This window comes from Gouania willdenowi, chromosome 11, assembly GCF_900634775.1.
Source record: "Gouania willdenowi chromosome 11, fGouWil2.1, whole genome shotgun sequence".
Lineage (NCBI taxonomy): Eukaryota > Metazoa > Chordata > Actinopteri > Blenniiformes > Gobiesocidae > Gouania > Gouania willdenowi.
The window spans coordinates 6,701,101-6,728,028 of record NC_041054.1 but is presented as its reverse complement, the minus strand read 5'-3'; the positions used below and the strand labels follow the sequence as shown (position 1 = coordinate 6,728,028).

The window sequence follows — 26,928 nt, the reverse complement described above, 5'->3', positions numbered from 1 at the left end:
TTTTTCCTTCCTGTGGAAAATGAAAAACCTTCACAAGTATAGTAGGACATAAACCAAAATTATGATTAGAACACAAACGGTGCTACTTTCATTCTCCACACCTTGCCTTTTTTCCAGTTCATTTCATCTTCACTCTTTCCTGTCTTGCAGGTACTTCGTGTTGGACTCGGAGCTGGGACAGCTGCAGTATTTTGTCAATGAACAAGGAAAGAGCCAGAAGCCACGTGGGTCCCTGCCTCTGATTGGTGCCTCAGTAACCACGAGCGACGAAGCTCCACACATGTTCATCGTTAACTCTGTCAATGGAGAGCTGTACAAACTCAGAGGTAAGAACTCCACTGGCTGGATGTTGCCCTGTTGTTGACAAGAGTTATTTAGTGTGTTTTGAGATGGACCAAATGACCTTGGGTGCACAAAATAAAATCAAGTAAAAAAAAGTTGTGAAAACGCAATAACATTTGACCCTCTTGCATCCGGTAACAGTTTCCACGCTGCAGTGTTTACAAAATTGAGGGCTACGTAGAGTTAGTGGCTTCTCCTTTGACTTATAAGTATGTTGTGTGTAGTAATGCATCGAAAAAACAACCCAGCTGCAACATTCATTGTTTTCATTCTTTGTTTGTGAAGCAAAACATTCCCACACACTGACCCTCTTTTATCAACCTTGTGTGAAAACAAGTGAAAATCTGGGTTCATATTTGGTCGGACAACGGGATCAACGTGTGATTCATGAAACATTCGTATTTGACCAATCCCAACGTACAAATAATCGGGTGTTGATAAATCCGGTGGCTGAATTTGATCGTCATTAAGTTGTTATGCCTTTAAATCTTCCTGGTTCTGAGGCCCCGCCCACTTAAGTCAAACAAACGCTGTAAAGAAAAGGAAGGAAATCCTCATATTTGAAGTGGAACCAAACAAAGATAAGCTTTTTCACAGTGTGAAAACTGGACTTACAGGTATAGTTTTGCAGTGTTCATGTGTTTGCTGCGTGTTTCCCCATATCAGCCATCTTATAAAGGCACTCATATATGACGTCTGCCCCCCTGTGTGCGCTGCGTACAACTTCACACCAGAGATTCTGGAGAGAGACAGAAATCTACCGTTTACGGTATATCAGCATCATTTGTCTGCACGCTTTAGGCAATGCTCCAATGACATCTGAGGTTTGTTTAATATTTTATTTTCAGTCTCAGTCAGATTTTGCTACTGCACTGCAAATCCACACACTCATATTTGTGTACACAAGCTCAGACCTGACGTAAGATCTGATCGTGGCGTACGCTCATGTCAAAATTGATAAATACTGAAATTTAACATCAGTAGTGGCAAAACTCCTGAAGAATCATCATCATAAATGGATAAGGCAGTATCTGTCATTAGCTGTGTTTCCATTACAGTTTTTTGCGAAAATAAAAGCGATATTTGTAAAGTTTCGACAAAGTAGAACGTGTTTCCATTAAAGGTTGATTAGGGCAGGAGCCTCGTAGCACTTGTAAAATCTCATCTCGCGAGAACTCACTGCAGGAAGATGGAGGCTCAGAACCTCCTTATAACACTCCATATTCATGTGTTGTTTCACGTTTAATGTGGCAGTAATAATTTTTAGGTATAATGCTAAGAATTGTCTCGGTACCCTCTTCTGTCCACAAGTACCGTGCCATGTTTTCTCTGAGAGAAGTGGTCATGTGACCACGTTATGTGACGTGTAATTGCAGAAAAAGTGTTTCCATAGCACTTTTGCGATACATTTCAATATTGAAATGTCCAAAAAACCTACTCATGAAAGCATCAATTATTTTTATTTGAGTGTTTTTCTGAAATTCAGGTGTTCTCATTACCAGTTTTTATTGCGCTATTTAGATTTTGACATTTCCAATGTAATAGAAACGCAGTTAGTGACCGCAGTAGCTGCACATCACTGATCATTGTAATAAATGCAGAACCCTCCTCTGGCTGTTGCTTTAGCCGCCCTTCATCATCAAACTAGGACTCTTAATCAGCTCGAGTGGACACTCCTAAAACTATTTCTGTTCCACAATGTTTTGCACCAGATTTCCTAGCCCTGTTTGTTCTTCTATTGATGTAGGATATCTGTTAGTTTTTCCTTCCATTCATCTATCGTATTTGTCATTATGATGATGGTCACTGCTGGAGCACATCTTCATTCACAAATATAGTTTTAACTAGGGGTGTTCTAATCCGATATCAATATTGGATATCAGTCCGATATCATCCTGAAAACAAATATCGGATTCAAATTTTCGATTTTTTTTTTTTTTTTTTTTTTTTTTCCCAATACATTTTTAATTATTAAATTGTAGAATACCATAGATATTATGTTACAGGTAAAAAATGTATGTAACCAATTGGTTAATAATAAACGGGTCAGTTTTTCTCATACCTACGGTTGCTCACTATTGTTCTCTGTTTGAGTAACATCACTTGATCAAGCCTTTTCTAACATTCCACACTCCAAAATAAGTCATTTTATTTAAATAAAAAAAAAAAAAAGTTATATAGTATTTATGATTCATGCTGATATCGGATCAATATCGGTATCGGCCAATCCGCAAAGCACAATCGGTATCATATCGGAAATGGAAAATTTGTATCGGGACATCTTTAGTTTGAACAGTTCTGTACTTTGAGACTCAGTTGTCTATTGTACAGAAGCCCATTATTCTCAGTGGCTTGTTTCCACTGAAGTGAGAGAGAATAATTTTTTACTGTTGCTGTAGCCGCTGGAATGAACCCCTTATGCTTCTGAGGGGGAAGATATAAAAAATAACTGGGCCTATATACCTCAAATAACTTAGTGATGCTCTGAATGGAACGAAGAACCCCCCAACAGCTGGAAATCCTCTCCCACTCTCCGCCCCGCCCCCATCTCCTACACCCCTCCCCCAGAACCACCACCCACACCCACCTGCCCACATCCTATGTTTTGTGACTGTGTTTTTTTGCTGTCTTCTGTCTTGTGCCGAGGTGGTTTTTTTCCTAGTGTTAAACTATACTCCACATAGGGAATTCAGTCTAAGACCTGCCTTTTCCCCTTACTCCCCCCCCAATGAATAATGAAATATGACGTTTATCCATGGAGAAATAATACCTGCTCTGCTATTAAAGCTTAAAGCTGGTCCAGACAGAGACGTGTAAAGGAAAAAAGGAAACAAAGCATGAAAATGTTACTACTTTGTAAAGAAGTCCAACTGAGTCTCCACATCTTTCTTTGAAAACCTCAATTTGTTCAAACAGCATAGCTCAAAGTGCCTCCTGTGCTTTGCCAACAGTGTCTGCATCTGGATTATTGGAGTACGCTCATATCTGGTGTCTGGTTGCCTTGGAAACCTTTAAAAGCCACCTTTTGAGGGGACAGAAAGTGTAACTTTAAGGCTCAGTCACGAGTCAGATTTCAGCATTTCCACTCAGGCTTCTGAAGCGTATATGATCCGGCCAAAGCTGTAAATGCCACCTTTGTTCTGAGGACATTGTTTTTTCACCAGCTCCCAACTTATCGCTGACTTGGATAAAGAGACCCTGGAAAGACATGTGACATATGACACAGCTGGAATGAAGCCTGTAGGGCTTTTCTGCATGCAGAGCAGACGAGGACAGTTTTCTCATTGTTGGGTGTGGAGAGGTAAGGAAGTGCAGGGTTCTTTGTGTTTGGTTTCTGAGCAGGTGAAGAGCATCTTAAATTTCATCTCATCCAAAAGCTTGGATGCAAATTAAGCTATTCAGTGAGCCAATGAGAGGGTCCCATTGTTAAATCCCTTGCATTTGAAATCTATCATGGAGAAATACAGTATTTGTCTTTTTGTATCCTTCATGAAAATAACTTCCAGATATCGTCGGTTGATGAATTCTTCCCACATTATAGTTCGGGGTCCATTGATTTGCTCATTTGTGGGCGGAAACATGTCAATGTCTTGTTTGATTCATGGTCCATTTAAGATCTAAATAGGTCAGGAGGAGCCACTCAGTCAGAGGTTTGTTAAACACTTAATCATCCTTGCACAGCATCAAATGAACTGTTTAACAATGTAGTGTGAACGTTATATCATGCATTTCCTGTGTTAGTAAAGGCACTAATTTTTAAATCCACACAATTTACACACCAGATTATGTTTGTTTTAAATTTTTTGCATTTCTGTTGAGCTAAAAAGGTCATACCCAGGCAAATGAAAGCATGGTTACTTTTCTAACTACAATTTATTTTGTCTTTGCGATTTAATTTTTAAAAAAAAATAAATAAGAATATTTATATATATTTTAGTGCTGTCAAAAGATTAAAAAATGGTGCGATTAATTAATTATGCTATTATGTATTTTCATTTAAATCACATTTTTGTTTCAGATCAAAAGATTGGTATATAACAAAGTGTCTTTATAAAGTTTATTTATTGTTTTTAACAGACTTGAACAGATGAAATAAAACATCAGGACTTATTAATTTTGGCTCTGAACCCTGTCATCTTCTCCAGTTTTGGCAACATGGCATGCTTGGAGCATGTAGCAGCTAGCACTGTCGGAGTGTCTGCACTAGCTGTCCGTGCTAGCCGCTACATATTTAGCATTGAGTTGGTAGCAGAAGCCGCAAAGCTCCGGTGTTCGGCAAACTCTTCCTTGCTCGATTTGCACACAACTCGGCTTGCTGTGTTTTTAAAAGCCAAAATTAACACAAATGAAGTTGAGAAGCTCAATAGTCTCCCATCTTGTATTGTAGCCTGTGCATCAGTATTATGGGTATACCGGGTGTACCATCCCACCTTTAGAAAACATGATTAATGTTGTAAACATGAGTGGTACAGGTAAAAGTAACTTTTAAGAGTACCTTTATGAGAAAATATACACTAATCATTTGCTCATTAATGGATTGTAGCTTTTTTTAATGATGCACTCTTTTCTGTCACCTTAGTCTAACTCATTCAAAGGCTGTTGGGCGTTGATCTCATGTTGTTTGTATATGTGTGTCAAAATAATCAATAAAATGAATAAAGGCTTTGATTTCTCAAGCACTTTTTCTTATCATGTAACTCAATGTGTTTTCAGCACAGCTGCCCTAGTCTCTTGTAAAAACTTGTATTTATTGAATAAAAAAGGGTTTCTGATAAGACCTAAATAAAAGTGGCACTTCCTGCTTTCGCCCTTAGCATCACTTGGATCTCCATAGGAACAGGTGCACATTAGCATTGCAACATTGAGGATGCACTACATAATACAGATGACTAATTATCTCTAATCACTGCTGGGCTCGGGCACATTCCTCACAGAGTTTAGAATCGTACTCTCTGCGTAAACGGGCCCCTCAGAGTGAATGGTTTTTCTGCACGATGGCAAATATCACCAAGCTGTGTTCTTCCATGATGGCACTCAGGTTGCAGGTGCTTCTGTATAAAAGACTTGGTTCTCCTTGAGAAAGTGCGTAGCCATTCCCAGTGTGCGCGTGCACGACTGAGAGTCATCATGTGTGTGATTGCCTCATTTTTTTTTTTTTTTTTTTTTGCAGCTCTGCGGCTTTTTGCTTAAAGAGGCCCTTTTGTAGTCGCTCTTGAGCTGTGACATGTCTGCGGTTAAAGTGATTGGCATGTGTTAATTGAATTCTTTTTTTAATCAGAAAACCTTCACTAGGATGTCAGAAAACACTTAACCTGTGTCACAGCAAAGAAACACTGCAGGAAGTTTAGGTCAGTTTTTAACGACAACCTTGACAAGAAGAGCTAGAGTCACTTCTTACATTCCAGCCGACATTTGTCAGTTGATGTCAGTCAATGTTCTCCCAGACCAAGGACTTGTTTAATGCTGTAGGACAGAAAGGAAAAGCTTATCATATATTATATAAGCACCTCTCTTTAGCAGAGACCTTTCTCTTAACTATCTTTATACTCATGGAGAACTGAAATCTACGATGATATTCAAAGAGTTGACTGGGAGAGGGTAGGTTTAAAAGCCCAAAAGACATCCATTTATACGAGAATGAAGCTTCTGCAATATAAATGGCTGATGAGAACTTCTATCACCCCGGTCAAGCTTAACCAATGGTCCCCTGACGTTCCAGACACTTGTATCAAATGTTTAGAAGGAAAGGGTTCTCTGTTCCATTGCTTTTAGAAATGTCCACAATTACACAAATGCTGAAAATCTGTGATACAAATTATATCTGATGTTGTTGGAGTGAAGGTGCCTCTTCAAGGAAAGATGTCTGTACTAGGTAGACATCCAGAAAACTTCATAGTTGGCTCAAAATCCTCTTCCTGCAGGCCAGGAAGATGATCACTCTGTACTGGATGAAAATGGAGGTGCCTTTAATTCATGTGTGGGAGGAGATGGCATTTTGTATTGTACACGAGAGATCAGGAACCTACAAAGGAAAAGGAGGATCATTTGAAGAGATATGGAAACCTTTGTTAGAATTTCTTGGAAGTTATAGGATGTACACATTTTGAACTCAAGCTGCTGTGTTTGTGTGTTGTTGTTGGTGTGTGTGTTAATGCTTTGTTTGTTCTCTGTTATAAATGTTCATATTGTTCCAATGTGTGACAAATAAAACTGGATACAAATATTGTTCAAACAAAACTAGACAACATTACATGTCCGTATGTGTCAATCAAACCTACACAGGAATTTAGAGCTCTGATACTGCTTTTGTTTCTAAGTTACAAACATATCAAGTCTCTATTAAATTTCAAGTGGATCAAAACCTTAGCGATAGGATGAGGAGCTCTGTCATTAGGGAGAGAGGCCAGCAGAGGTGGTTCAGACATATGGTATGGATGTGTGCTGAGAGGAGACTTAGAACACGCTGGAAAGATTATATCTCCTAGGTGGCCTGGGAACCCCTTGGGATCCCCCTAGAACAGCTATTGGAGAGGACCGTCTGGGCTTCTCTGCTGAGAATTTATTTTCCTTCGATGTAGACTGGGCAGACCATGGAACGGTTTAAAACCTTGATCTTTTTTCCTAAACCCAAATCAGATTTTTTTAATGAATTGAATTGTCGGGTAAACACAAAGTATTAATTGAAGTTTCTTTAAGGCAGACACGGTGTATTAGTTGGTAAGGAAGTCTTCTCACCAATAGTTGCGGCTGTCACTGCAGCCTTCTCCAGAACTTTCAAACGCTGTCACTTGTTTCCACGTGTGACACTTTGAAGCTTTAAAAACTCCTCGTCGAGCCGGGAGACTTTCAAAATTAAAGAACTCCACCTTGCCATGTTGGCCCTCCGTCCTCGTGCAGCCGGCCAAGTATGGTGTTAGTTGTTATGGCTGATTTCTTCGTTTTCTTGTTCTGCTGTTTTTTGTATCTTGGTGAAATTTCTTGCCGTCTTCTTCTCACATTCTTTCTGGTGTTCTTTTTTCCATGTGTTGAATGTCTGTCCGGTTTCTCTAATGTATTTTTTATTGCATGATTTGCATGGGATTTCGTAGAATAATTACGTCTCATTTCTTGTCTGGTGTTATTTTGTCTTTTTGGTGTACATGCTGTTGTCGTAGTTTTTTCTATGGTTTTACTGCCGTTTATTTTATTTTATTTTTTTTCACTGTAAGCAAGATAAGAAGACATTTTTCAACTATAACACTCTGTCTATCTAAAACAAACAATTAATTAGTATTAAAAGAAGACATGCCGAAACACAATCGATTTAAACACAAGATAGTATTGAGGGCGTCAGAAAGGAAGGAGAGAGGTAGAAAATAGAAGTGTTTATGTTTCTGAATACTGTGTCTCACTTAGAGTAGAAAGTGACATCAGTGTGTCAGAGTAATACCCGGCCCCAGGACATTACTCAGTAAGAGACAAGATCAAATATTCAGGGTTTCTGCTTGGAAATAGTCATAATTAGGCATTAAATGAGACGGCAAGAAGGTTTCCCTCAGGAGTGCAGACTTCATCACCCACTCTCTAAGTGCGAATAGTTTTTTTGAGGGGGTTGCAGTTGGAGTCCTTCGACTGTCACGTTTTACTTTGAAGCAACACACCACTGTTATGTCTGTGTACTCCATTTAGTGCATGTTTTAGCCCAACAATGGGAAGACAAATGAAACCAGCAAAGTTTTGCCCTGTGGTTTCATCAGTTCAGTGACGTAAATGATGGGCTGGGTTGTGTGTGGATGATATTGTGGATCAACTCATTGATTAATCCACACAAATCCAATTCATTGCATGGGTCACCTTTGGGTTTTCTACTTTTTGTGTTATTGCAAGGTTTCGGGTAAGGGTTACTCTAAGAGCCTGAACATTTTGTGGTTTTGTGTCCCTGCGTCCTGCTTTGAGTACAAACACTGAAGGCTGTTTTGGTTTAATGTGGATAAAGCGGACCTTGGGATAAAGCGGACTAGAAGTGTTTCTTTTTTTTTCACAAATTTGTTTATTGAAATTTTCAATTTAAGGACAACACATAAAACACACACAAATACAAAAACCATGAAAAATAAAATAAAATCCCTCCCCCACCCTAAAACCCACCCTTCACTCTATTACAACAAAGTTACTTTCTACAAATCAAAGTCTTTTACAAGGTGTAAAAAGGGCAACCAAATGTCTTTAAAGTCCTCGAGTTTTCCTTTGGCTAGATATGTCAGTTTCTCCAGCGCCAAATTACTGGACATCAGTTTAATCCACTGTTTCACCCCAGGTCTTTCTGTGTCCTTCCATTTCAAAGCTATAACATATTTTGCCTGCACCAGACAAAAATTGACAAGTTTCCTCTTCTTTGGATTGCATTTGAAGCTGTTTGGAAAAATGTGCAGTACACAGAGTTTACCATCAACGGGCATTTTACACTCAATCATATCCGAAATGGCCGCACAAATTTGCTTCCAAAAGATTTGAAGTTCCTCACACTGCCACATACAATGATAAAGTGTCTCCTTTTCTTTTACCACATTTTATGCAGTCATCAGGGATATTAGGGTTGAAATGATGGAGTTTCACTGGTGTGATATAGGTTCTAAACAACCACTTGTAATGTACTAATCGGAATCTTGTCTTGATGGTTTGTTTTTGTTCGAGTAAACAGGAATTATTCCACTCCTCTTCTGAAATATCTGTTCCCATATCATATATCCAGGCTTGTAAATATGAAAGACTACATTCTTTTGAGGCTGCAATTAAAATATTGTAAAATTTGGAAAGCAAGCCCCTACTTTGATGATGGTTAAATATTCTCTATCGTGGACAATGGGGGCTGCACCGTCGACTTCAATAGATTGGTAACAAAACTCCTGACCTGAAGATATTTAAAAAAATGTTTCTTGGGCAAATCATATTTGTTTGTCAACTGTTCAAAGGACGTTAGAACTCCATGATTGTACAAATCCCCTATTTTACACACTCCTTTATTCATCCACATTTTAAAACCCATATCAGTGCGTGCAGGTCTAAATGTACCAAGTGTTTCTTAAACCCAGGGTCTTGTCCTCAATTTGTATTTCGAGCTGTTTTGTGTTTAAACAGTGATGGAATTGGAATGTCCTTTTGTTGCAAAATTGTCATCAAAAAACTGAATTATCTTCATTAGAATTACAACATAATTTGAGGAAAAACAAACAAAGTCAAGAAGACAAAGTCAAGTCTACGGTACTAATCGGCGGTGTGTATTGCCTGGCATCTGGCGATATGATTCGTATCCCGATGCATAGGTCACAATACAATATGATATTTCCCGATATTAAAGTGTAAGGCGATTATTGCATTTTTTTTTTTTTAATATGATTTAGGAAACAACTAATCTGTAAATGTATACACCTTCATGAAAACATTATGTATGAAATATATTTTATTAGCATATTTTACACTCAAAACATTGGCTTTAACATGCCATGTGCCAACAACTTCAAATAAAAAAATAACATACAATCTGCCTGTGGCTTTTAAACCAACTTTGACTTTAGTGCAACTTAACTGAGGTATATGCCTAGAACAACAAATAAATGCAGAAAGTTAGTACTTTCTTTTTAGATTTGATTGAAAAAACACAAGCTGGTCAACATGTCCAGGTTTCAGCGCACTTCTTTGTGCAGTTACAATGTCTCCTGCAGTGGAAAAGACTTTCCTGGTTAAATAAAGGTTAAAAAAAAAAAATTAAAAAAGAAATTGATATGGATGCATTGCGCAATGTAATATCGCGATATTTGGCCGAATCGATTTTTTTTCAACACCCCTAGTACTAATGCATGAAAATGACATTAATTCAATAAATATTGCTAAAAGTTGAGAGCAGCATGATCATTTTTGCTTTATGGTGTGTGTTTTTTCTAGCATCTGATGCCAAAGAGCAGCAATTTTGGATCAGTCAGCTCCAAGCATGTGCCAGGCGTCACTCGGACAGCAGCGCCAAGGTAAAACACACACTGAGAGTGTTACAGTATAACATAGGATATAACTGTTCTTCTCTCTGTTTGTCTTTAAAAGAACACATTTTCCATATCAGTCATATCAGTGACCACTGGTCAGGTTCATAAAGAGCAGGGTTCAAGTTTCTGGCCTTCAACAGATTAAAACTCATGCATGAATAACACTTTGTCAGTCTATGACCTTCTGTTTGTTTCTCAGGCTTTTTTTGTGCGTAAAGGAAAGAATCTGTTGTTTTAGAATTCTACACCGGATTGAAAACGTTTCCAAATATTTAATTAAGAGCTTTGTGTTGAGACACATAAATAAAGTTGAGTTAAGTTTGACTTCAGGCTCACAAACACGTGAAGAAATGAGCATATACATTTCAGCCTCACTGCGCCCTTCACACGTCTTTTCTAACCTTCAGTTTGTCTGTATTTGTCTCAGGTGAGGAAGTTAAAGAGCTCAGATGAACACCTCGGTGCAGACCGAGTCGCGACAGGTCAGGAGGTGCAGGTGAGCCACCAACACACAAACACACACACATTTTCACCCTTAAAGGTCAAAAAATGAACTTCCTGTCAAGTCCTTCACCGACACCCCTTTTTATCTACCTGTGTGTAAATAACCACAACACCTCACCACAGTACCACATTATCATTTCACTAATTCAGTGTGTTGCATCTGAGCACTTGAGGCTGCACTTACTTTGCTAAGCCATGATGAGAAAAGCACTCAGAGAAATGAAAGAAAAAGTGGACATGCAAAGAAAAACAAGGCCATCTTTCTTTGCACTCAGTCCCTGAGTGGCCGTTTTGTTCCCGTTGGCTGGCTGTAAGTCTATTTTCACGCCAGCAGCTGTTATTAATGTATCCACTGCTGTGGTTTAATCCCTCTCTGAGCAGCGCTGTCTGCCTCTCAGATCATTATCACTGCAACGCGGCTGATGAGGCGGCCAGCGGCAGAAGCTCTGATTACAGACCGCTGCAGCAGAAAGACTGTCGCACAATTCATTTTTCATTAAAAACCTTATTTTCTATATGAGCTTTTGAATAAATCCCTCAATAGATATGAGCAAACTCATTTCTACTGTTGATCGATATTCAGGATGGGTTTTTGGGTGTGATTGTATTCTAATATTCTCCTTATACTTGTGTGTCAGTAGAGCATGAAGTTGTTCCACAGCACAGTTTTAAACCCGTCGCCTGTGAGTAAAATCCAGGCCTCCAGATGGTCCAATATAAAAACAAAGTGAAGGAAAAGCTTTGTTTGTTTCTTCATCTATGGTGCAGAGCTTATGGTCCATGGCCACAATGAGACTCCCTATGGAGTTGTGGGCATGACCAGGGTTGGACTCAATTATAGTTGTAGTCGTGTAATAGATAATTAATTACAATTATGGCATATTTATAATCATAATGTAATTTTAGGAATCTGTCACAGTTGTAAGCATAATTGAATTGGAATTCAGTTCAGATAATTGACTTTGTAATTATAATTACCATGGAAATTCAGTAAAAACTTTCATTTACAATGTAATTAAACGCAAAACTGGTCTATGGTGTACACTTATTGCCAGGCGTTTTAGATGATTTTCACTGATTTTTTAAGACTCACAGAATATTTTGTACTATGACAATCTGAAATCTGAAATATTTGTGTTTCTAGCTTGTTTTGTTCTTCCGTAATCAGCAGTTGAATAGAGGCATGTTTCACACAATCCGCCAGTTTGTGACAAAAAGCTGAGAAAAACGTCTTTTTCTGAAAAAACCTATTAGTGACTGAAGCATTTCTCGGTCAGAATTGAATGGATTTCTTACTGTATTTTGGCCGTCCTCCAAGTCTCTCCCCCGTCAGTCTCCCCACACGCAACTTCCCCCTCTTCCCGGACATGCCGAGTGTCACCGCTTGCCCCGTTTTTTGATCATTTTATTTCACCATCACGACACTCTCAATAGTCCACTTAGTTCCACACATGCTCTGGTCGAGTGTGCACTGCTGTGAGCTTCAGCATCAACTCTCTAGCGCCATTTTCTGTCTCGTAAACTCCTTTCCTCTCCCTCTGAGCTCTGCCCATCATGGGTGATCTCTCATTCATTGGTGCGCTGCTGCCACCTACGTGTCACCAGTTGGTCACTACATCCTGGTACAATTTTTACACTCATTCAGGTGGTAATGTTAGAAGAGTTAGAGGTTAGAGTTGGCATATAATAGAAGTTTTTTTGAATAAGTAGGATACAATTGTACAGAGTAACAATACTGTGAATGTAACTGTAACTAGTAAAAAGAGTTTGTAGTTATTGCTAAATTCCAACTCTTGTACCTAGTAATAAATGCTCTACAATGTAAATGTAAAGATACTAAAATGACGTCTTGCATACACAAAACCGCATACAATCATCACATCGCTATATGAATAAAACTTTAGTAATTGAGAATGTAATTGTAATTGTCTTTCAAGAGAAAATTAATAATTGTTATTTATTTGATAATTGGAAAAAATGCCAGTTATCGTAATCATAATTGAATTGTAATTGAACATGTCATTGTATTTGAAAAATGTAAACGACCCCAACCCTGGTGCAGACCTTATGGTCAATGGCCGAGAGAAGTTAAGATCAACCACAGTCAGACTTCCTAATGGAGATGTGGACAAGACAATGCGATAAAAGCCGATACTTTCAAAATAAAGCGTCTTTTGCATTGTGTTGAATCAGTTGAGGTAGAAAAGCTGTTGCAGGTTGTCGTCTGTGACATTGGTGTTTGGATGAAGATTGAACCTGTAGGATAGGATTTGATTAGCTCAGATTAAATCTGTTTACTGTCACTGTTTGCTCAATTCAATAAAACTCTGCAGGAGCTCATAACAATAAAAGCACGGGCATGAACTCATTATCTGATGGCTCTACCCATGTGTTCATCTTTAATTACAACCGTGGTGACAAACCTACAACATTGTTGGTCCATTATAAATACTGGTAGCACTTCAGGGTACTTAAAAACTGTGTTTTAATAAATGCGAGCATTTCCTGCGAGATGGATTATGGTTTTCAGTTGTTTTTTTTAAAGAGCTGTGAAACAAACAATATTTCTTGTGTTATGTATTTCCCTGAGAACATCAATATATCTGCTGCTGTTGACAATGTGTTCACCCACTGCAGTTTTTATACTTGAGGAAAGTAAACAACATAAAGCAACCAATGTTAGACTAATCAGCAACTGAATAAATCTGTTTCCTATAGGCTTGGACTGTGTTTGAAATTTCATACTAACGTACTACTCATACTAACGTACTACTCATACTAACGTACTACTCATACTAACATACTACTCATACTAACTTACTATTTATACTAACGTATAGGGCTGGGACGATACCCTTTTGTCCCGATTCGATTTGAATCCTGATTCTTGGGTGCCGATTCGATTTAAATTGCGATTCTGATTTTACAAGTATTGCGATTCTACAATTTTCAACACATAAGTTGAATCCTAAACTTCTAGAAATATGTCACAGTTCCAAAAAACAATGCACATCACATCACATTCAATCATTCACTGATTTATCATTATTTATTCAGTGATTTATTATTGTTTGTGCTGAAATAAATAAAATAAAACCTCCATCAGAAAGGAGGTATACAACATGTACAAAAAAACAAATTTGTACATAACTTTTTGAAGTTGGAGTGTCTAGATTTCTGTGTAGGAACAGGACGTGCGTGCGTGCGTGTGTGTCGCGTGTGCTGGCACGTCACCTTAGCCAATCATAATCGCTCACCTTGTTTTTAACCCGCCTCCTCTTGCTGGCACATGTGTAAAAACACTGGCTCTGATTGGCTACCATGAAACATGACGTCGCCTTAGCCAATCATAATCGCTGACCTTGTTTTTAACCCACCTCCTCACAACAGCTGAGTCAGAAGCCGGGGATGCTTTCGGATAACATTTTATTTAATCAATGCATGTAACGCACCGCATTTAACGTTCAGTAACGATAACAGCGTTGTAACAGCGTAAAAAGTAATTAGTTAGATTACCCCGTTACTGAAAAACAAACACCATTACATAACACTGTTATTTTAAACGCTGTTATTCCAAACACTGCCTACTACTTATACTAACATACTATTCATACTAGCGTACTACTCATACTCACATACTACTCTTACTAACGTACTACTCATTCTAATGTACTATTCATCCTAACCTACTACTGATACTAACATAGTATTCATACTAACGTACTACACATACTAACGTACCATTCATAAATCGTCCTGGGACCGGCTTCAAGCTAAAAAAATCAAACATCCCCTTTTCATAACAAAAGCATCTCTTATTGTCTTCCATTAGTTTTTTAACGCTTTTGTAAATAGGGCTCTTGTTTTGAATTTAACTGGATGTTTAGTTAGTAGCACAATGGCCTCCGAAAATCTCTGAAATGTCAGCATGAAATGTGTTTTTGTGAGTTTTATGGATCAAATGAGCACATGTTGATATTCTACTTGGTCACTTTCTCACTTAAAATGTTTTCAGAACTTTCAAAGGTACAGAATCAATGCAGATATTTAGCCTCAGTGTGTGTCAGGTTATTGTTTGTAGGTTTGAAATGCATCTTAAATCACATTTTTAAACTATATTTCATCCAAAAGTTGTTCTCATTCAGTTTGCCCCCAATAAACGCTGCCAAAGTGACATTTTTAGTGTTTTCACTCCCGATTGCTGCCGAAATGGGAGTGAAGTCATATCACGGGGAAAACAAACAAAAACTGTGCCGCTCCTGTGCAGTCTTTGCATTCTTCTACAGGACTCCATATTCTACAATGCAATGCACAAAACCTTTTCAAAGTTAAAGTCTTGTTACCAATTGTCAACAACCCGTTTTTTAATAGTGGACGATAACAAACTTTCAAGCTGAAATGTCTACCTTTGACATTCATTTGAGAGTAAATTATCTTGATTTATTGATCTGAGAGGCTCACACTAGGTCTCTGATAAAAATAGATCATTGTCAGCAGCTTTAACATTATGTTGAGCATGTTTCTTTTAGAATCATTTTTTTTATTTTTGGATATAAGTGACTTTCCCCTGTGTTAATGTTGTCTGGTCTGTAAAAAGACTTTACAAGGAACATGTTTTACCCATTTACTGCCTTAAACCAGTCAAGTCTTTATGTTTATACCATTCCTGTTTTCTTCGAACTCTTTAAAGAGCTGAGTGACTGACTGCATGTAAATACTGCTGTGTAGGAGGTGACAGATCAGCTGTTGGACTTTGTGCTTTTCTACCCATTCGGTCTCAAACTGGGTCAGGTCCTCCCACCAGTTAGTGTCAGGAGAGCACGTGAGCTGCAACTATCAGTGTTCTCTGCCCTGAGTTTGGACTCACAGGAGGAGGAGGATCACCCAAAACTAAACCTAAATGTAAATTTTGATTTCGGAATGGATTTATGTTGAAGCGGTGAGGTTTGCCTTATTTTGTTGTTCAAATTTAACTTTTCCCTTGTTCTGGGTTCAAGCCCTGGGGTGGACGCTTTGGTCCTTTCTGTGTGGAGTTTGGATGTTCTCGCAGTTCTGCTTGCATGGGTTTTCTCCTGGTAATCCGGTTTCCTCCCACAATCCAAAAACATGACTACTGGGTTGATTGGAGTTTATAGGGTATTTGCATAACCCCGGTTCTCTGAGTAATATGAGTGAGATGTCTCACTATGGGATATACGCCTTTGCGTCATATCTCAGAAGCCCAATCTCATTACGCCAATCCTGATTGGCTGGTGAAATGTTTTCATCCACTGCAGGTAGTCCCTCCTACTATAAGTAGAGGGGGTGGAGAATATGGCGCAAATTAAATAAGCAAACCTCTTCTCACTCACCCAGCAAGAAGGGCTGTCTGGTGAGACATCTCACTCATATTACTCCGTGAACCGGGGTTATTCAAATAACCTATAGTTCTCTTTCATAACATTCGTTTCGATGTCTCACTATGGGATATGGTAGCTCCCGTATTGAAGACAAGCTTATCACGCGTTACACCAGCCTGCAGGGCAAGCACTGTTCCGATCAGGACGGGAGAACCTCCCGTGCCAGGCAAGGAGAGGAGACATGCAGCCGGTAAAACCGGACAAAAGTGCGGGGCGGGGACCAACTCGCCGCAGCACAAAGATCCTGAACAGACACTCCCCTGAACAAAGTCCAGGATGTGGCTAAACCCAGAGTCGAATGTGCATTCAAGCCAACAGGCAACAGCAGACCCTGACTCGTAGACAAAGCAATCGCTTCCGCCACCCACTGCAACAGGCGTTGCTTAGAAACAGGCTTCCCTTTATGGGGGGGAACCGAGGAGACGAAGAGCTGATTGCTCCCTGTCATATCCACGTAGGCGCGCACAGTACGCACCGGACACAACAAATGAGGCTCTTGCTCACCCTGTGGTGCAGAGAAGGCCGTGAGGTCAATAGGAGAACTAGAGCCCAATACCTTTGGCAGAAATGCCGGGTTGGGCCTCTGCACCATCTTCACATCGCCCAGGACTTCACATCGCCTGTAACTGAGCGCAAGATGAGTGCACTGCCAAGCCCGCAACAACACCGCCTTCAGGGACACACTTCCCATCGGTTCAAAAGTAGGACGTTTAAGTCCCTCCAGAACCACAGCCAAATCCCAAGGAGGCACCAGCGGCCTGTACACAGGGAGGAGTCTGCGTGATCCTTTCATAAAACGAACGAAACTCTCAGTAGTCAGAACATTATACGAAAGGACCAGCTTCATCACGGAAGAGGAAGACAGACAGCAGGAAGAGCAACACATCCAGCCGGCACTCACACGCTTCCAGTACCCCATGTGGGCCATCAACAGAGGGAAACAACAGGTAAAAAACAACAAAAAACAAAGAAAGCATTAGAAGTCCAGGACAGCAACAAAACCATGGTACTGCAATAAAACCACACACAAAACTTCAACAACTTCTGGTACACCCCAAAGACAAAATCAAAGGGGAAAACAAGTTCAATGTCATTTATGAAATACCATGCAACTCCTGCAATAACACATACATCGGGGAAACAGGAAGACCATTTCACACAAGGAAAGAAGAACATCAGAAGGAATGTGAAAAGGAAACGGCAACGCGACTCACAACATGGGACTCCGGTTTTATTCAACAGCTGCAACGTTTTTTTTTTGTCAATCATTAAAACCGGCGTACAGCTGTAATCGATCTGCTCCGTTCACACATGCTTCCTCACTCCGCACATGGTCGAGCGACTAGGGCATTCATTTGCAGTTAAAGGGACACACACACAGAATCTGACAACAGATGTTATAGAAATTCTTCAACTCTTCCACTCCCTCATCTGTATCAGGTAGTACCGAAGGAATTCGGTCGTTACCTTAAAAAACAACCTGAATTCATATGATCTGATTGGTGAACTGTGATCGGCCCAAAATCCTGATTGTATTAAGCCTACTTTGTATTAAATCATCTCCTGAAAGAGTGAAGGTCATCAGCTCAGATCTCTGAGGGTTTTGCCAAATGTTTTCATCTCAACGCTCTGTTGTGGAAGTGGATTCTTTTCTTTGTTTTTGTTCTTCGCTCGTACGATACCCAGGCATTATATGTGCTAATCTGAGAGATTAACCTTTAATGCCTCCTATCTGTACTGCTGAAGACTAATGGACCGTGGAAGTAAAGTAAAGATGGCTTGAAGAAGTGATGGGTTAACAGAAGGATCAGGAGTTGGGTAGCTTAGGTTTACTATGACTCATGTACAGTTGTTAAAAGTCTACACTCTGGGCCTGTGAACTGAATCAAACCCCTGGTGTGATCTACTTGTACTACTGTTGCAATCAAGCTGTCAACAGCACTTGTTAAAGCTTTTATGAGAAATTTGCACACATTATTTGTTTTAGACCACACATGTGCAGTATTATTTGCTTTCCTATTTAAATCAACCCTTCGTCAAAGTACACATGTAGGAAAAGGCTTCCAATCAGATTCTTTTTCTTTTAGAAGTATTCCAATGGTCAGATGTGATCCTTAACCTCTACATTTCCCATTTGAAACTCCCCACAACTCTCCCCTCCCTCCCTCTCTCTGTGTCACCTCCCTCCCTCCCCCCCTCCCCTCCTCCAGGGATCTGCATCCTCTGGTCGGACCCGCAGTTTTTCCCTCCTCCCCCACCTAACTCCATCCTCATCCCCGGGTTCCCAGAGGCACCTGGGCCACGCAGCCTCACCCAGCAACATCGTCACCATCACTCACCACAAATCTCCGGCTGCAGGTCGACGAGCCAAGAGTCAGTACCCGGGTCGGCTGCTGGAGGTGAAAGAGGTGGGTTAACATCAGAGTAGATCCCATTCCAAACCAGCAGCCCGAGCAGTTGGGAATTCTGACTTTTGAAAGTGGTGTAAAAGGCTGAGCTTTCTTTCCCTTTTTGGGTCTTCCAGGAAGTGATGGGCATTGGGCAGGTTTGGGGTCAATTATATTTGTAATTGACAATTAAATTAAAATATATTTTAACTATAATTGCAATTGTAATTTTAAAAAATATATTGCTATTGTCACTGTAATTATATTGTAATTGAGTTTAAATAATTGACTTTGTAATTGTATTTGCCATTAAAGTTCTAGAAAAGTTGTCAATTATACTTCAACACAAAACTGGGGAACCATGTTACAGCTCTATGTACAGTTCTACACATATGTAGTGAACAATTATTAAAATGTGTTTAATATCAAACTTTCCCACATTTTAGCATTTAAAAAACATCAAAATCGAGGGATATACTGACACAAAAAGCCCACACCAAAAATATTAAAACCTATATTTTCATTGATTAGGAAGCCTAACAAGGTAACCAATAGATAGGAGTGAAATTAGATGATAGATATTAGTTTTTAGTGTATTTTACAGTTGATTTCAGACCTGTTATCATAAGAGATGCTAACAGAAAGCTAACACAAGAGGAAGGTTAACTTTTATTAGGTTATTTATTTCAGGCTCAGTTATTGTGATTAATTGTAATACAAATTTTGTAATTGAGAGCGTGATTGTAATTGACTTTCTGAGGATTACAAATCATTTTAATTTATTGTAATAGGGAACAATGCTGGTCACTGTAATTGTAATTGAATTGTAAATGAACATGGGTAAGTGAAAACGTAATTGTAACTGAAAAATGTAATTGACCCCAACCCTGGTTGCAACATTGTAATAGAGATCTTCAGCTTTAATTGGGTTTTATTTGTGCTCAGAGTCTAGCTGCAGAAACCTGCTTCCCTGTTACTTTTCATTCAGAAAAACCTCAAACATCTGCGTGATGTTGGCCCTATTATAGTCCGTCAGTAGACTTGTGTCTTCGGTCGTTGTTCTCAACTTGCGCTGCAGACTCTGTTTCCTGTTGTGTGGCCTTTGGGATCTCCCAGTGTCCGTGCTGCTGGTCTCAGGTGGGATACTGGTGCAGTGAGTTCAGCAGATATTTCTGGCAGGCGTGTCCCCCACTGCAGCGCACTCACTACTCACTCTGGTTCACTGTGTAAAGAATAGCTTTGTTGGCATTTTTATTGGAGACATTCATTCACACTAATTAACATGGTTGCTGGAGCGTATGTTGTCGGATCAGGTCAGTGCTGTGAATGTGTCAATGAATCAACATATGAGGATGAGATGTGAGCGTGCGGCCGTGATACGGGAATGTAAATCGTGGATGTGGGAAAGTGACAGCATGTGCATTCATCTGAGACATTTGCATTGTTCTGCCATCTCTTCGATGTATTGGTGAAGTGGGAACATTTCAGCTGTTTTATCACTGCTGATAGTTTGTTGCGTACAAACAAGTGCTTACAGATTGTTTTTAAGGCTTTGGGCTACATCTTATTGAAGTGACAGATAAAATATTGTCAACATGTCCTGTTCTTTTATATATTATGATAATATTGAACTGTACATTTTACTACTGGATGCTCTTAAACGCACCAGGAAATGGTAAATAAATGAACTAATTAATTCTTGATGCTGTCACAGCTAGCTTCACATACATTTCCAATATTGTCTAGACTTAATTTTGTAAAAAAAGTAAGGAAAAAAACCCTATTATCTTCTCTGTAGTGTTTTGGTTGTAAATGTAACTTTTAGCATGATAGCAGAAGTAGCAGTTAGCCTTAACAGTAGCACCTCTTCCAAAATGTACATAAATAGATAGTAAATTGTATTTTGTGAAGTGAATTTGAAATGCTCATGTAAAAGTTCAACATGTGTGCGTAACCCTTAGAGTCAGGACCCCACATGGGATCGTCTGGAATTTAAATAGGATCGCCTAAAATGTCTAGTAATTAATCAAAAAAAACAATATATATATATATATATATATATATATATATATATATATATATATATATATTAACTCTATCCTATTCTTAAACATTCTCAAATCTAAATGTATTTGAAATAAAATGCAGTATAAAAATATCTGAGGTGGCGCTGTTGTCATTTTGTGCACTAATCTTAGCTACTCTATGATTATAGCACACTTCAATAAACATGATCAAAAACTAATTCTAGAAAGAAAAATGTCTCTTGGGTCGCCGGACATTTGTGATATCAAAATGGGGTCACGACCCGAAAAAAGGTTGGGAACCACTGGTTCACCACTCACATTCAATTTTGTTACAGGTTATTGCTAGTGCTTTAACTCATTTTTTAGGTGCTCAATTTAATTTTTGCTGTAAAAATTTGATTCACAGATCAAATACTGTAAAAAGTAGACCATTGTTGGCCGTGGTGCTTGCATGTGTCAGGAATTCAGTTCTACGTAAGTGTTATTCAGAAGCCACCTGACAAACATATTCAAATCTTAACTAGAGTCTGTTTAAAGGTGCAATATGTAGAATGTTCAACTTTTAAATATGTCATTCCTAAAATAAAATAAAAAATGTTGAGTGTTAAAAAACATGTCAGCTGTCATGCCATATGAGACTACATAGTTATATATACATTAATACATTTTGCCAGCTCGGCCAACCTGTAGTTTTTATTTTCCACCGGTTAGGTGAGTATAAGCCTATTTACAGCAGAGCCGTCCATGAACTAGGCCATCTCTGGTAACAAATATCCATCAAACAGATAAACGGTGCGCTACCCGTGAGGTTTACAACTAACAAACAACTTAAACATCTTCAGTCATCAACACATCACACATGTAAAGCTGATGATATACATCGGCCCGCAGGGCCCGCCAAAAACATTTGCGGGGTGTAGCAGAGCATATTGTCACCTGTACATTCAGTGGTCAGGGCCGTATATGGCAGATGTGTCTGTTTTACTCAGTAATATGCCACCTTGTGGTGGCAGAAATTGCTTGCAAATCTACACATTGCACCTTTAATTAAGTTTAAAGGTTTATTACCAGTTTGGATACAGGATGGTTTAGTTCAGGTAACAGCTGCGGACCCTCTTCACATGCAACTGGAAAAGAGTCCGAGTTTTCACACAACAATCACTTAAATAGCAGGAGGGCGGTCCTCTGTCGATCTTACAATGACATCACAGTTTGGTGACAAGGCAGATCTTGATCCGGAGCTGTTATCTTCACAAGCAACACTTAATTTGAAACGTCTCTGTCATGGTAAATGCCTTTTTTTGAACATGCATCAAGCTAGCACCCAGCTATGTTCTCTAGTTCTCTCGCAACTGTACACACACACTCCTTGACATTTTATCCTCTTTTTTTTTTTTTTTTTTTTTTTTTTTAAATTCAGATCATTTTTGTTCATTTTGCAGCTCATTGGGTTTTCCTGTTGATAGATGGAGATTGCAAAGGTTACAATCTAGCCTTAGGGGACTGTTATTTGACTTTATTAACAGACTGATTGAATCCTTTGTTTTTAGTTCACAAAAAAATCTAACCTTCGTCAAAATGAATAATAGACTCCCTGGTTATCAGAATAGATGGTTTACATATGCATTAGTGTAGCATTCACTTGTTTTAAGGAATTAGTTTGACCAAGCTCCATCACACCTGAAACAGTAACAATGCCATACAATACTACTTAACACAACAGCTGAAATATTACATTTTATAATCACTAACATCTGATAAACAAGTGCTACATGGTTGCACAATAACATCATTTGAAACAGTGGTCCTCAAACACCGACCCATGCAAAAGTATAGGGAAAGTATAGTAGAGGTGTAAAGAGCACTGATATATCCTACTCAAGTAGTAGTACTGTTACTTGATTTAAATTGTACTCAAGCACAAGTAAGTCATATATAAAGTACTCAAGTACAAGTAAAAAGTAGCTCAAATAAATAGTACTCATGTATAAACTTAAAAAGGAAGAGACCAAATCTTGCACAATTGGAACTTAATTTATTTTCCACAATGGCATCTGTATAAAATAAAAGGTTTGTCAAAATTTACTTTTTTTAATTAAAATAGCGCCAATGAATTAAATTCAAAATAAAATAAAAAAATCACAGGCTCTAAATAAAGCTTAATTATTTTACTCTAAAATTGATAATATAACCTCCATTCAATGCTATTTTGGAACTGTGCATTACGTTTCACAATGTTGGTTTATCATTTTAAAACAAAAAATAATAATTTACTCAGTAATGGTTAGGTGTAGAAATGTAACTAATTACTTTACTTCTTTTAAATCAGTAATAAACTTACTGATTTAGAAATATAGACAAAAAAGTACAAGTACCCATAAAAGCAATTCGGTTACAGTAACGTGTTTGTGGGCCATACCATTCCGGGCCACAAAGAAAGAGTAAAGTTGCAAAAAGTAATTTGTGTTTAATTTTCTGTGAGTGTTCCAGGTATTTTATTTTGAATAAATTGGAAGGGGTGTTAACAGCAATCAAATATTAGAGGGTACTTGCTTTTGGAGTCCAAATGTCTCAAGCACAATGTGAGCTGATTAAAAATCTCTCCCCTAAAAATCCTGTATTAGTTTTGCTCCAACTTGATCCTCATTAATCCTCCCCGCCTCAGTCACCAGACCTGTCAGTTCTGGTTATTTTTTGCTCATCAACTGCTGCTCCATCTACATCCACACCAAACTCCCATCCACTGCCTTTGGCTTATCTTCCAGGGGAAGATTTGTTTTTCCGTCACTCTTCAAAAAGCCCGTCTGCAGTTATTTTATAATGATTAATTGGATGAGATTAGGCTCATCTGTGGGTTTGCAATGCGACAATGATAAAGATGTGATTGCTTCTTGTCTCGCTTGCAAACTACGCCACCATTATTCTCTGTTATTCTTGTTATTTACGGACGATTTAATGAGTTGACAATCTTTTTGTATACTTATTAGTTAGTGGCTCATCTATACTCTAAGAGATGACTGGAGGCTTTATACGGGTATAAAGCAGACTTGTGTAAACCCCTTAATGAGTAGCAAGGAGAACACTTTACAAGCTTCATAGATTGAACATTTACACTGGTAAAAGCTGAAGACATAGTGTGGGCCTCATAGATCAATGAATCAAAGATCAATTGCTTGAAAAAATAGTAGTATATAATAGGTTAAAACTGTCCCTTGAGACAGTGATTTGATGCGTTTGCTCACAAAAACTCTTTTTTGGTGTTTTCATGGTCTGAAAGTTGTGTGAATAAGGTAGAGGTTGTTTATTATTTATATTTACACGGAAAGATCCATTTCCGACCAAAATTGAAAGTTTCCAAGAGTGAGATTATATCACGGTGCATACTGGGAAAATTAGTGTCCTCCTTGTCCAAAAAATCAAGAATGAAGAAAAAAAACTCTTCTATGCGTCTGTGTTTGAGACTCCACATCCCACAATGCAATACGCCAAACTTTTCCCACAATGTTTACAAATAGTGTTTACAATGGCTATGAAAACAAACTTTTAAGTGTCAATTTCAACGTTATATAACTTTTTTAAGCGCTGAATCTTTATTTGATGGAAAAAAAATGTTTCCTGCAGCTTTTATTTAGTCTTTAATCCCGATTTTGTCTTTAGTTCATAAACATCGATGTAGTTGACTCTCAGTCAGTATTAGTTGGTCTCACGAATTTGACATTTAAAAAGCTTTAATCAACTTTCTTTATATGTAAGGATGATACATTGTTAGAGCGTCACTGGAAATTCTATCTCAATCTCGTCTGAACCTCATAAAGCACTTAAAACCACAGCTCTGCTTTTTTAATTAAGTCTTACCGACTTAATGTAATTAGGATGGCACAAGCACGACTCCATCATGTACTAGATTGGCCAATGTATGCTTCATTAATAGTGTTGTGCAAAGAGATAATTTGCATGGCTGAAAATATTTACTGTCTAGGTAGTTTCTCTGTCACCCAGAGAAATAATGTCAGATAATCAAGAAAAGCCAAGTTCAGAGAGGAAAAAGCTCTTTGTCAAAGGGTCATCTCGCTTTCAACAGTCATTTGAAGTCGCACATGAAGGCAACTCCATGTGTGAGTCCTTGTATTGTGGGAGCTGACAGAGACTTAAATCACATCTTGAGAACAAAAGGTTTGAGTGCTGGAAACTTCAGAGCATCCATTGCTAAACCCTCATTCTTAAGTTATCTTGTTGGTGCGTTCAGTAGTGGGCAGTCCTTGATTTAATGATTTACCCCCAAAAATCAGTTTAAATTACATAATGGAATACATCACTGGTTCGCCAACTTGTTTGCCCCTTTACTCCCGTTCTCTTAATTCTGAATCCAAGTACCCCCTTTGTCCAGATTATGACATCTTGCTCAAAATACTATTTAAAAAAACAACATTAAAGCATAATTATGGAATGAACGAGTGTTAAGGCACATTTTAAAGTATCTTTCTTTGTAAATAAGTGAAATTAAACAGTATTTAGTGTCTCGTGAATAGATTTATTTTTACAGTTTCTATCATTTCCAGTCATCTCCTGGTGTGGGACCAAGAATGACCCTTGTCATTTTAGTTTATGTTCAAATCAATTATAATTATAATTTTTAGCTAAAAATACTTCATATTTTGAATGCCCTTATTTGTTAATTTTCCACTCTCTCTCTCAAGTGCCCCCTGTTGTGCCATTGCATACCCCTAGGGGTATACGTACCCCCATTTGAGAAACACTGGAATACATCAACCAGTTTTGTGCCAAATACTTAAGTTTTTTTAGTCTGATCACAGAAATAGCATTCTTAAGCGTTGCACTTGGTGCGAAATCCTTTTAAGAACAACCTAAAGGCGGCGCTACATCGTAGTTTAAATCACATTTCGAGTTCAGCGATCAACCTTTGTTGAAATATTGTTTTGACCACGCTGATCAAGAATCTGTGGTTTCTAAGTGATGATTTTGGTGCTCCACCCATTTAAGAACAGCCTAAAGGTGACGCTAATGCTGTTACACTGGTGGAATTATTTAGTATGCCACAATGATTATAAATCAGTTGTTCTTAAGTGACCAATTGAGTGCTAAACTTAGTCAACAATGACCTGGACCTAAACCAGGAGTTATAAACAATTGGAGATGAAATCAAGTTTTCAATAAATGAATCACTTAATGATTATTGATCAGTAATGTCTAAAGTACAATTCCACCACGTAAGTGCACCACTTAAGAACACTATCTCTGTGATCAGACTAAAAAAACAAAAGTATTTGGCACAAAGCTAGTTGATAGATTCCATTATGTAATTTAAACTGGGTTTGAGGGGTAACTCAAGGACCGCCCAGTGTCACAGTGAGAAAAAGGAAATGTAACCCTTTATTCAATTGCTTCCTTCAAAATAAAAGCTTCACCTCACACAGAAGTGACGAGTACTGCCTTGTCCTATCACGTCTCACATCACGTAGTGCTGGATGGAAAGCAGGGTTTACGTGTTAACCGGAAGTTAGAGTCGTCATAGCAGTGTTTGTCTCTTTGCCATAGGCGTGTCTCTATGGCAACAGGCGGCTTTAAAGCACTGATGTGTTGCTGGGGTTCTGGGTTAACTGTGATGCTCCCACCCTTGGTTTGTCCGTCTCTCTGTACATGAATCAGGCTCCTCCACATGTCACAGTGGAAGTTACACTCGATGTCAATCTGAGCACACACACACACACACACACACACACACACACACACACACACACACACACACACACACACAGCAGCAGCACTCTGAGCAGTAGCAGCTTCACTGGGCTGAGATGGATCATCAGGTTTAGGCTATTTCTGGAAACAACATTGGTTCTGTCAGCTCTAGGGAGCTCCGTCTGTATGAGAGCGTGCCTCTGTATGTCTGTGTTGCATTTTTTAGTAGCTAGAGTGATGACTCACCTGCTGCAAACCAACCCATAGATTTTAATATACACACTCGGGAAGTATATATTCTAAAAATTCTACTTTTGTATTTGATGTTGTGCGTTCGGTCATTTGTTTATTTGTTGTTTACTGAGTTACATGTGTTTTATTTGATTTTTCTCTTCAATTATGCTAAGTTTCAGAGTTACTCAACAATGCTCTTCACCAGTTTGTAGTCAATGTCAACCCTAAGGTCGCTTCTAGTATTCTGGTCTTTTAACAGAGAAAGTTAATTGAATTCAGTAAGTCTTTGCTTTTTATGTTGTTCACAATCCACAGTTAT

The 26,928-nt window shown here is 38.6% G+C and overlaps 1 protein-coding gene across 3 annotated transcripts in view; it reads left to right on the top strand.

Moving 5' to 3' along the window:
* osbpl10a (oxysterol binding protein-like 10a) overlaps positions 1 to 26,928 on the top strand; it is an 84,146-nt gene that overhangs the window by 13,942 nt on the left and 43,276 nt on the right. For 2 of the 3 annotated variants that reach the window (XM_028461307.1, XM_028461308.1), the window contains exons 2-5: positions 151 to 326; positions 10,264 to 10,343; positions 10,786 to 10,854; positions 18,472 to 18,669. In XM_028461307.1, coding sequence (XP_028317108.1) covers positions 151 to 326; positions 10,264 to 10,343; positions 10,786 to 10,854; positions 18,472 to 18,669 — 523 coding nt within the window. The remainder of the gene's footprint in view (positions 1 to 150; positions 327 to 10,263; positions 10,344 to 10,785; positions 10,855 to 18,471; positions 18,670 to 26,928) is intronic. The other variant, XM_028461310.1, reaches the window with a different exon arrangement.